The 12,408-nt window shown below is 43.1% G+C and overlaps 1 protein-coding gene across 42 annotated transcripts in view; it reads right to left on the bottom strand.

The window, feature by feature from the left end:
• Window positions 1–12,408, bottom strand: part of CAMK2D (calcium/calmodulin dependent protein kinase II delta) — a 262,249-nt gene that overhangs the window by 151,728 nt on the left and 98,113 nt on the right. For all 42 annotated transcript variants that reach the window (XM_089778016.1, XM_089778037.1, XM_075929800.2 and 39 more), the window contains exon 3: window positions 7,368–7,427. In XM_089778016.1, coding sequence (XP_089634142.1) covers window positions 7,368–7,427 — 60 coding nt within the window. The remainder of the gene's footprint in view (window positions 1–7,367; window positions 7,428–12,408) is intronic.

Genomic DNA, 12,408 nt, shown 5'->3' with positions numbered 1-12,408 from the left:
ACTAAACCTCCTTTTATCTTAGCCCTCCTATCCTCTCTCAACTCACCCATTCATTTTCACTGTGCAGTACCCACCTTATGCACCTTTCTCCTCTTTCAGTTAATTGGTTAACTTGCTTGTTAGCTCCAACAGGCTGATCCCCAGCAGTTAGCCCCAGCTTCCCTCAATCAGGCCTTTGTCCCAGCAAACTGAGTAGCCAGAGGGATCTACTTCCATTCCTCTCTTGTTTTAAGCTCACAAGGAAAGTTCCTCTGGGCAGCAGACATTTAGCTCCTGACACCTTTGAGGAGCAGTGGGCACTGTCTAGGGTTCTCTGCTCAATATCCTTCTATGGATCCCTGATTCTGTACCTGTGTCCCTAGTTGTCTCCTGTTAATATCTGAACCCAGGGTCCAGTAGTTCCTCCCTTTAGACTGGGGGACAGGTCTTCAGACATGAGCAGGCTTGTGCTCACCTGGCTCCCAGACTTCAATAGGTGCCAGGTCTCAGCACTCTGTTACAGAAAGATGTTACTAATTGTGTCATGGGTCAGATGAAAGCCAAAGTGTGTGCTACTATGGTAATCTGTTACCATGACCTGGAGGGATGAATTTTAGAGATCAGAAGGTAATTAACATTATAGTTTATTTACTGGTCTTCCATTTTCCTTAAGCTCCCACCAAAGATGCCTGATTACTGTTAATTAGTGTCATGGGTTTGGGGATGTTGATTCCTAGCCCTGAGGAACTATTCTAATTACACAGAATGCTAAGCAGCCATCAAGAGTTCATGGGCTGAATCAGAACGAGTAACCTAGTAGTGAAAGATTTTCTATCCTTTTAAAAACCTCCTTACCAATTCATTCCTTTTGATCATCAGTTCAAGAATACATTTTATTCCCCTGAAACATTTCCAATGAAAGCATTTAGCAAGGTCACTTTGTAGGAAGAATTCAGCACCTCACAAGATTGAGTGCGCAAGTAGGGACAAATAGATTAACATACGACTTTTGTCATCATCTGAAGAAGTGGATTGTGCCCACGAAAGCTCATACCATGTACATGTTTTGTTAGTCTTTGAGGTATTACTAGACTATTTGTTGTTTTTTAAGTTTTTCTGTTACAGACTAACTCGGCTACCCCTCTGACGATAATAAGCATATTACTTTTCTGCAATGTCCAGTCCCACAGTCAATTCAAAGATTTCCAGTACATGACAACTGCCACTGACGTAAGCTGCCACACACTGATTTATGACCTTAGATTTATTGAATTTCAGACAAAATACCATAAAAAATTTCAACCCACATTAGAACAGGCAATAATCTTGATGGCCTTTTTAAGAAATTGTAACAGAGATAAAACTGTGCTTTTGCTGCTGGTCTGTGTATGTATGTTTCATGCGGTTATGTAATGCTTCCGAGACTGTATTTCCCAAACTTCAATTGGGAAATGTCTCTGTGGCACTCTTAGATGCAATCTGCTTGGATTAATTTATTTTACTAGAGAAAGAAACGAAAGAGGATTGACAAAGTGTTGTGGAAAGAGTCTTCCTTTCACACTGAACAAGTGGCTATACTCTCTTGACTACAGAAAGATCTGTATCAAGTCCACAACTCCAAGGTGACAGGTTGCTTTGAAGCAGCGGTAGGAAGCATAAAATACTGGGATAGTTTATGCAACTCCCAAAGTTAATTCCCTTCTGATTTATTGCGTGTTCAGTTTGTGAAAGTTCATTTAATCACAGACCACTTCTCTTTTGATTTCTGTGGGCCTTTCATACAACCAGAGAAATGCGCACTTAAAAAAAAAAAAGGAAAATATACTTGTAAAGCCACCTGAAATGGCAATGGGAATAAGGGACACACAGGGGAAATGGATACTACTCACATTTTCAAGCTGACAGGGTCTCTTAAAAATCACACATACAAGCTGATATGTGGCTCACTGAAATCAATAGCACTTAAGCACATATTTAATGCTTACATGCTTTGCTAGCTAAGGGGCTCTAATTAGTAGTAAACTATAAGGATTCTAAAAAACATGATAATATTTTTTTAAATGTAGATTACATTATAAAGCTGCTTGGAACCTGCAGATAAAACCAGATGAAATGATAGTGTTGAATGCTGTCAGACTTTCTTTGCACCATATACAACATTTTGGTATTGCAAAAGAAATCTATTCAAGCATTTCCAAGGGCTTGCCCACACAGACACTTAATCCTTATCAAGGTGAGGAGTAAATCTACAGCATATTGGCCTACAGCACACTAAGTTACCATGTGGATCTTGTTACCACATGTATACACAAATATTTTAAATTATCCCTAATAACTGGCAGGCTCCAGTGGATAATGTTCTTTTCCTATACCTGGACATAAATCATAATAAGTGGGAAATTAGAACTTTGTCATCCCCCTTCCTCCCTCCCCACCAGCTGGTCTGGTTAAAAAAAAATCATCCCTTTTAAATTAATTACAACTAGCACTAGCAGAAATGTTTTAACCAAATTTTATTTTGGTGAAAAATGCATATTTAAGTTGATCAACACATTTCTCAGATTTGGGTAAAATTTACCAAGTTGTCTTAGTTGAAAAAATCTGGAAAAACCAGACATTTATTTAGATGTTTTAAAAATGACATTTTAATTCAAAATGACAATTTCAGAGTTTCCTTCAATTGTATTTAAAAAGTCTTTAAAAAAAATCTCAAAAAATCAAAAGAAAGGATTTTGTTTTGGCCAAATGAAGTGTTATGTTTGACCTAAACATGTTTGGATTTTAATGAACTTTTTTGTTCACCAACTTTGTCTAAGTTTTTCAGAACAGTCTATGAAATAATAAAATATGTAGCTTTAATTCCAGTTAAAAGTGATCTCAAGTGATCTCAAGACCAATTAATTTCTAATCACCCATAACTTGCTTCTTTTTCAAAACAGGGAGACTGCTAGCCCTGATATTTTCTTCACTGAAAATTTACAACGTTGGCCATTTATATCTTAAACTTAAAAAGTTACATCATGGTTTACATGTGCATGAGAATTGTGAATGTCAAGAGTGCATATCTCCCACTCAATTAACATTTTTCATAGTCACATTTACTTTTGTGCTACTTAAGACCAAAGAACTTCATTACATATTAAGTGGAAATCTTTTGCTTTGCAGAACACCAACACTGTTTATCCCTGGCTCCATGTAAATGAAACGCTTACAGAAGGATGTGGTCTGAGTAGAAGGATGTGGTCTGAGTAGTATTTTGTGATATAAAATGCATCTACAGAAGAAATTTCAAAAGTAAAAAGATCAATGAGAACACTCTTGTTAGGCAAATATTTTAAACCATGTCCTTTCCAACTTGGTTTGGCTTGTGGTTAGCTTATTAACCAGCACATGCTAGTTTCATAAATGAGCAGAGTTCCTAAATGAGGGCATGTTCCTCTTATTCTTAGGCTATGTCTAGACTACATTCCTCTTTTAAAAGCGTAATGTAAATGAAACAAATCAAAAGTGCAAATGAAGCGTGGATTTAAATATCCTATGCTTCATTTGCATAATCGTGTCCGAGCGCTTTTTTGAAAAAGTTTTTCAAGAATGCAAGTGCAGTCTAGACAGAATTCTTTGGGGGGAAAAAAATGTTTTTCGAAAGAACCCATGCTCCTGAAAAAAAATGAGCACGGGTTCTTTCGAAAAAGGTGGGTTTTTTCCCCAAAAGAACCCTGTCTAGACTGCGCTTTCACTTTCGAAAAACCCTCTTCTGAAAAGCGCTTGGACACAATTATGCAAATGAAGCGCGGGATATTTAAATCTGTGCTTCTTATGCACTTTTAATTGGTTTCATTTACATTCCTCTTTTGAAAGAGGAATGTAGTTTAGATGTGCCCCAAGTTCCCAAGGGTCCTACTTTTCTGAGACTGTCTCAGGTATTTATAGACAGTCCTGATGACCCAATGTCCTGGCACAAGAAAGGAAGATTTTCTGCCTTCTGGACCAACCTTCCTTTTAGAGAGTTTGAGGCAGGGTGGGGTTACAGGGGCAGTTAGAGAGAGATCTGGCTGCACCAGTAGCAACTTTACTGGTTCTTGGCTTCTGGACATTCCATAAAGAACCCATCTACAGTACTAGAGAGGATACTACTGAGGGAGAGGTAATTGTTTGGGGAGCCATAGGACGTCTATGCTGATTAGCAGAACCCTCAAAATGTTTGACGCTTTGCTCACTGAGACACTTATTAAAGCCATTCTAAATTCACTAAGATGTGTTCGCTACACTAGAGTCGTCATATTGTGGGACGAATCTGAGAAACCCAGCACTGCTTTAAGTGAATCTAGTGTACAATCTATTAGTGTATAAAGGAAGCTGCTGGAACTCTTGTAATAAAATAATTAACCAAACACACAGATAAAGGGTTTGGTTAGCTTTCCTTCTGCAAGACACTATAAGGGTGGTTTGTAGCCCTTAAAATGATGTGGTAGGGTAGGGGAGACAAGGAGAGATAGGGGTGGGGAATGATTTTTGGGGGGGGCATTCCACGATTTTGTAAAGTGGTCAACGGACACACATTTCTGTGAGGGGAGGGGGTGCAGAGTCTAGGATGGAGGGTGGGTGCAAAAGAGCACACGGGGTAAGGGACTGGGTAAAGGAGACGGTGTGAGGTCCAAGAGAGTTTGGGTGAAGGAGGGGGTTGTGACCTGGGTCAGGGGACTGGGTGCAGAGTCAAGGAGGGAGTATGGGTGCAGGAAAGGATTCTGGCCTAGGAGAAGGCGGTAAGAGGGGGTACAGGATCTGGGAGAGAGGTGTAACCTTGGGCAGGGGGTGCAGAAAGTTTGGATAGTAATCTGGAGGAGGGGGTTGAGGTGCCAGAAGCAGGCTCTGGCTGGGAGGCACTTACCTAAGCATCTCCAGGCCAGCAGCCCTGCGAGCACTCCCAGGCAGGCTGAGCTCCATGCCTACTGCAGCCCCAGACTGCTTGACACTGCAGGCTGCTCCCTCTACACATGGCGGGGAAATGTCGCAAGCAGAGACTACAGCAGTCCCCATTCGCACTGGTTCCCACTGCAGCGCTTCAGCCTTTGAAAAGTAGCAAGAGCCCCTCATCTTGCTACACTTCAAAGACTGAAGCACCACAGTGGGAACAGGGAGCTGGCAGGACTGCTTGAAAGCAGGAATGGGAGCCTGCTTTCTTCTGTGGATGTATGAGGTTTCTGAAAGACTGTGTAAATTAACTGATTGGTTCAGGTGGAAAGCTGAAACTACCGGGGAGGTGCATTTAAGATACAAACATAATGGAACCGTCCCTATGGAGTATAGTTTAAGGAAGATCCATCATCAGCACAACATGCTCACCAACCCTCTTGGCTAAAATGATGTCTATCATGGGTGGACAGTGAAAGTAGAGCTGGGGAGGCAAGCCCCCAAACCCCCCCCATTCTGCTGGGACCCCACCCCCATGGAAGCCAAACCACACCCCACCATCATGAGGGGAGCAGGCGGGCGCATGACCCCAGTCTCCCCAGCCCCAGAGCACTGAGGAGGGCGGGTGGTTCCAGTCTCCCCAGCCAGGAGCACGGGGAAGGCAGGTGCTGGGAGCAGCAACACTCCACCCCCAGAACTCCTACAGCAGACTTTCTGGGTGCCGAACGTGGGCAGTGCCAAGCTGGTGTTTTGGAAAGGCTGTGCTTTCCCCCACTTAGCAACCGGCCACTCATGTCTACCAGGAATGCAGCTTTCACAGATAAGAGAAACAAGATTTAAGTCCACTGATTTTTTTTTGGGGGGGGCGAGGGGGGGGGGGGGAGGCAGAGGAGGGGCAGAAAAAGGTTCCGATTAGGTCTTTCTAAAAATCTGTTAATCAGTGTGTGAAGATGGAGCAATTCTATTACAGTGGATGGAATACACTGATTGCTACGAAGTGGACCCATAAGGAGCTGATGGACAAACCTGATATCTTTTGGGAAAGAATACAGTTCAAAATAAGAGGACACTCAGGGCTATAAATCTTTGACCAACCCATACAGAATTTCCACTTAGCAAAATAAAATTTTCTAGTAGAATCCTTTCTAGCAAATATGCTCTGTACAGTATCAGAACATGATTGTTCTAAAAATATATACAGATTAAGGACTAAAGTGTTTGAAATGTTGACAGGGATTTTTGAGTGATTCTAATCTTCATTCTGAGCTGTAGTTTTTTTTTTTTTTTTTTTTTTTTTTAAACACATTGACATTAAGGGTGGGAGGAGATATTACTAAGCATGAGACAAAAATCATACCTTTCCTGCTGGGTTATGGAGATAGCCATAACAAGTCACAATTATGTTAATATAAAATAAGAGACAAAGACTACTTTAGGCAGCTGCAAGTACACTGTTCAGTATTCGTAATTATAATCAATAAGCAGCCTTATTTGGCAAAACTAAGTTTTGTGACTAAAGCATTTACATATACAGGCAGTCACCGGGTTACGTACAAGATAGGGACTGTAGGTTTGTTCTTAAGATGAATTTGTATGTAAGTCGGAACTGATACATATTGTAGGAGAAACTCTAGCCAAACATTTCTCCAGAGCTCAGTTTTATTCTCCCACACCTCACTTCCCTCAGTCCTTTATTCTCAAGCTGAGGTGTCTGCTGAGAAAAGCCGCTCCATGACTCCCTGGTCTGCTGGGGGGGGGGGGGGGGGAGCGCGCTAGCTTCGCGTCTCCCTGGTCTGCTGGGGGGAAGCAGCTAGTGCGGGGTTGCCTCACCCCGTTTGTAAGTAGGGATCCGATGTAAGTTGGATCCATGTAACCCGGGGACTGCCTGTATGCGATGTATGTGTGTGTTAGAAGAGGGAGGAAGAAAGGAAACTATCATCCTTTTACTAACGTTGACTCAAGTGAAGTATATATTCATAGATGTGCACAGAGACTGCTGGCAGATAAACCCATGCCTGAATTATCCACGGAGTGTGATTCCTCATGTCCTACGAAGTTATCTGTTCCTAGTGGTTTGCACTTTCAAGAAAACAAGGAAACCAAATCAAAATGTGTGTCATTCCCTACAGTACTCGCTTAAATGCAGAGGAACAACAGTGAGAGGAGGAAGGATTTTGCCCATCTATGTAAGTCTTCAAAGGGACACAAGTCACAATAACTCAATACACGACCTCGAGGAGATGAAGTTAGTGTGGTAGTGACCACCTCTAATACACAGCACCTCAGGGGAGCATTATGAGGTTGGAATGAACGATGCTGTATGAGGAAACATTTTATTCCAGATGTTTCCTTTAACTTCCCCCAACTTTTTACCTCCTTGAAGCTATCCTCTATTTTCTCTTAATTTCTGCGTGCGTGCGCAAACGCGCGCACACACACACCCACACACACTTCAGAAAGTGATTATATGTTCTTACCAATATTAGGATGCTTCAAAAGGCGACAGATCCTAGCTTCCCTTTCCAATTTCTGATGATCTGCAAGAGAGAAATAAAATCATTTTTTTTGTTTAATCATGAAATAGCACGTCACTATGTGGTACTACTGAAAGCTGAAAAACATGTTACAATATGTGACATGGTTGTTAAAACGTATCCTTCTTAGAATCACCATGATTGCATATTTAAATTGTGTGCCACACTGAATCAGGGTACTACATCCATCCCTTGCTTTGGCTTGTTGCTCAGCCTACCATGGTTTGAGCAAATCAAAATGCTCTCTCAGTGGGAGATGGGACGTGTTCACTCCTGGACCTGTAATTATCAGATGCTAAACTATGATTATAGAATTAATCAGAATGAAGACAGACCTGACTCAAAAAATTCTAAACCTAAGCTATTAAGTGATGCCAACTGTCTTAAGTGTATCACCAAAATTAAGTGCTAATATTCCATGTAAAGACAAACCTTTTCAACATACTAAGGAATTCTAACAATACATTGATGGTATAGGATGATTCAGTAGTTAAATGATCAACAGCAGTATCCCTCCCATAGCACCTACCGTATTTTCCGGCGTATAGGGCGACTGGGTGTATAAGACGACCCCCTATCTTTTTAATTAAAAGATAGGGTTTCATCTTATACCCCAGCGCCCCTCCGCCTCCTTTGCTCCCGGTGTCCCTGGTCTGCTGGAGATGGTCCCCAGCAGACCAGAGGCACCGGGAGCAAAACCGCCAGGAGCGCCTGGGCTCCCTCCCCCCCCCCCGCCGGAGCCCCTCCGAGGCTTTGAAAGCCTCGGGGGAAGCCGGCGGGGGGGCATCCCAGGCGCGCATGGGCTGCCCCCCCGCCGGCTTCCCCCGAGGCTTTCAAAGCCGCGGAGGGGCTCCGGCGGGGGGGCAGCCCATGCGCGCCTGGGATGCCCCGCCGCCGGCTTCCCCCGAGGCTTTCAAAGCCGCGGAGGGGCTCCGGCGGGGGGGCAGCCCATGCGCGCCTGGGATGCCCCGCCGCCGGCTTCCCCCGAGGCTTTCAAAGCCGCGGAGGGGCTCCGGCGGGGGGGCAGCCCATGCGCGCCTGGGATGCCCCGCCGCCGGCTTCCCCCGAGGCTTTCAAAGCCGCGGAGGGGCTCCGGCGGGGGGGCAGCCCATGCGCGCCTGGGATGCCCCCCCGCCGGCTTCCCCCGAGGCTTTCAAAGCCGCGGAGGGGCTCCGGCGGCGGTGCATCCGGCGTACAAGACGACCCCCGATTTTGGGGGGATGTTTTTTAACATCAGAGGTCGTCTTGTACGCCGGAATATACGGTATATTACACGTCTCACTCAGGCTCATATATACTCTTTTGTTGTTTATTCTGAAATTCTTCTTTTATTGTGGGTTGCTCCTAACGTGGCCCCATGTGCCAAGACAGCTTAACTAAACAAACTTCTTAATAAAAAGTTATAGATAACAGATGACTGGAGAAATATATTTCTGATGGACTTCATAATCTTGTTTTCAGGGTATTATACGGGAAAACTTGCAGACACACAAATGGAAGGCAATTCCTTTCTTTTAATTGGTGTAGACCAGTTCCTCCTCATAATTCTTCCCACTCAACTTGTTACTGTAGCAGAATGATATGAAATACAGGTGTTTTATAGCTGTGGAATAACAAGACTGCATAATATAAGCCCACATCTTTGAACACAATCTAAGCCTACAAATTAAATCACAGTAACAGTGTCAGAAACAGAACAGCATCAACATCTGCCACACAAATACCGGATGCCACCTCAATAACATCTTATCCACAGTATGCTGGTAATCAATGGCAACAATGCTGCTATACAAAGCAAGGAACATAAATTAAACTATAGATCTTTTAATGTCATCCTCATCATGTTTATAAAGTATTATAACCTCATCTTTCTCCCAGAGCAGAGTCTACTTTAGAAGCATTTTCCCTGTGGCTTGGCCTCATAAGCCAGTGCGCAGATGTTCAAGGGAATATACAAAGGCATAGAAAGAAAAATAATGACCAAAATGGATAAACAAACAGTAAACTGAAAAATTGAGCCACTTCCAGGCCCCTCTTCAATGATCTCTCATGCAGGAAAAGGGGAAATCAATTGCTGTATGTTCAAATGAGACAAACGGGTAAAATAGAATCAGTTCTTGACTGACGCTAGTGTCACGGCTCCTTCCCCACTCTGGCATGATAAATGCAGAAGTGGGGGCCAGCAAGTGTACCCCAAAGCCTTATCTACCAGGCTTTGGTATAAAAATTCCCCCAAAATCTCAAAACCCTAGATCTTGGGAATAAAACTTCCGCTGACACCACCCAAATGTTGATAAAGAAATCAGGGGAAAGATCATTTGGGAAATCTTACCCCTAAAATAAAAATCAAGGCACACAATTAGCCACTGCCAGGTTAATAAAAAGAAAAGAAAGAATTTTTATTATTACAACAATATTCCTGTTGCAACCATGACGACTAGATAGGGAGGTAACAAAATATACTCATGGAGAAACTCCATGGGCCTAGAACTTAGTTACAAAGAAAAGCCAAAACATCTTTTAAACAGTGCCAGATCTCAGATCCCATACCCAATCCTTAAAACAATAAAACCTAACGAAACTACCTAAACTTTACCCTACTTACAGAAAATGAAGAATGGTGTCTTGGAGAGAGAGAGAGATACATGCTTGTCCCTCTCTGAAGCTGCAGAGAACTCTCCCAGAGAGACAAAAGGAGAAAGGAAAAAAACCCAAATTCCTTTGTCCCAGTTTGAAAAGTCCCACCTACATTCCTATTGGTCACTCCACCTGGCTAGGTGTAGTTAACCCCTTAATCCCCAGGCTGCTGGCTAACTCTCATAATCATGACAGCTAGTTCTAGGTGGTCTTTAATACTGTCTGTGTGCCAAGTGGAATCAACACTGAGGTTAGCTCCCTCTCTCTTTTTTGGCCCCCACTTACTACATGAACTGAAATGGACCAAAAAACACAGTGCCTGCTGTGTACATAAAGCAATTGCTGACATTTTCTGCATAGAGCCGATCAAGATGCAGCCTATTTAATTATTAGTGCTCAAGGGCTTCTTAGTATTACCCTTCTTATCTTCCAGGGCCTGTTCTTCACTACTCACATCAAGCTGAATGGCCTAGCTTTCATAACCACATGGATCCAGGCATGTGTGCATTTTAATGAAAACAGTGCCTGGAGAGAAAGGTATGCTTGTAACGATCAAGAATTCTCTTATGTGCTAAAGACAGACAGTTGAAGTAAACATGAAGGGAAGACAGCTTTAAGAATTAAAAAGGTGGCCACATTTCCCTCTTTACCTGCCAACACAGAGAAGTGTCTTTATGGGCAGACAACAATGGTAGCTGGCAGATATCCATCAACTTTCTGCATGGCAATATCTTTGGTTGAACCTTCCTGAAGCTTGGGGAAAATCCTGTCAATCCTCCTGGCTGTCTCTATCATAACCCCAGAAGCCTGTTGCAAACGTTCTTACTTGTGTCATGATGCTACCCAGAATCTGAATCAGGAGCCTCCTGCACACAACTTAAATATCCTTTGCTTCTAGTTGTTTCTCCCTTCAAGTGAGAATGAAGGAACCCTCTTTGTTTTTAAGTCTCAAGTCCTGTAACATGCTATTGAAGTCTGCCTGAAGTTACTTACCTTACTGCAACAAGTTCTATGAGATGTGTGGTTCCTATGTGTATTTCACTGTAGGTATGCATGTGTACTACACACCAGGGATTACAAGTATCTTCCGAGCAGTGTTCACTGGTCTACACCGGCAGTCTTGTTCGCTGCTTTCACGAAGGTGTAAGGGATGACCACCTATCTAGTTCCTTCTCTACCACAAATTATTTAATGATACAAAACAGAGGGAGGACCACACATCCTAAAATTTCAGTTACAAGAAGTTAAGTCACTTTCATTTGTTTTTGAGGACTTGTCCCTATATGTATTCCATTGTGAGTGTCTGACACACAGTGCTCAGGTAGGGAGAAGTGTGTGAAGGTTCAGAAGATACAGGTGCAAAAGATGTAGGATCAACACCCTTAAGGGCACATAATCCGTGGAGGCTTGAACTCAGGTGCAGCACCTCATGAACACATGACAGAGTTCCACATTGCTGCTCTGCAAAATGAAAAATGAGGCTGTTCATGAAGTGAGCTACAGAGGCGGCTTTCCTCTGGTGGAATAGGCTCTCACTCTGTGTGGTGGAAATGCACTAAATGATAGAGCAGGATACAGTACTTGGAGGTCCTCTAAAGAGAAGATGGTTGCTCTCTTGCTTATTCCGTTATAGGAATGGATGTCGCCGGGGCCCCCTGAAACTTTCATTATTTGCAGGTAAAAAGCTCATGCATCTCTCACCCAGAGGAACAAAGTGAGGAGGGCCAGTTAGAAGCTGTGACCCCTACATAGACTGCAGCCAGATGTGTTGAAAATACCACACAGTGTGGAATACACATAAGGCCAGAACTTGGGGGAAAAAACCCACACACAACATATAAGCAGGTCATCATCTTGCCAGAAAGCATTAAGTGGGTTTTGCGGACTCACTGGATCAACTGTAAAGGAAGTGGGTGTGACAAGAGACACGCACATCTAGGGCTGGAGAAGATGACCCCTGAGAGAAGGAATCCTGTGCGCAGGCACATCAAGGGAGAAAGTTTAGACTAGGGGAAACAGAGGAAATCAAAGAAGGCAGATTTGGTTGGGGTTTCATGGATATACTTTCATGGATGTACTTTTGGAATATTTTCTTAACAAGCCAGATTCCAGGAAGTGGGATTTTATACTGTGACAATGCAGCTTTGTTTGGAGTAGAAAGGAATTCATGGACTTACACACCCTCAGACATGGCCCTCACGTACAGTTTCGTGTAAATGTTTCTCAGAATCAAACTGTCCAGAATCAAAACTTAATACATTTTCATTGCCAAGATGAATTAGCGTTTATTTTGTTATTATGAAACATTTCTGGATGTGTCTTCATTAATGCTCAGAAAGGAAACAGA

Source organism: Pelodiscus sinensis, chromosome 4 (genome assembly GCF_052426305.1).
Source record: "Pelodiscus sinensis isolate ZL-2025 chromosome 4, ASM5242630v1, whole genome shotgun sequence".
In the NCBI taxonomy this organism is placed as follows: domain Eukaryota; kingdom Metazoa; phylum Chordata; order Testudines; family Trionychidae; genus Pelodiscus; species Pelodiscus sinensis.
Note: the sequence above shows the minus strand (reverse complement) of the source record. Positions and strands in the feature narration are given on the sequence as shown.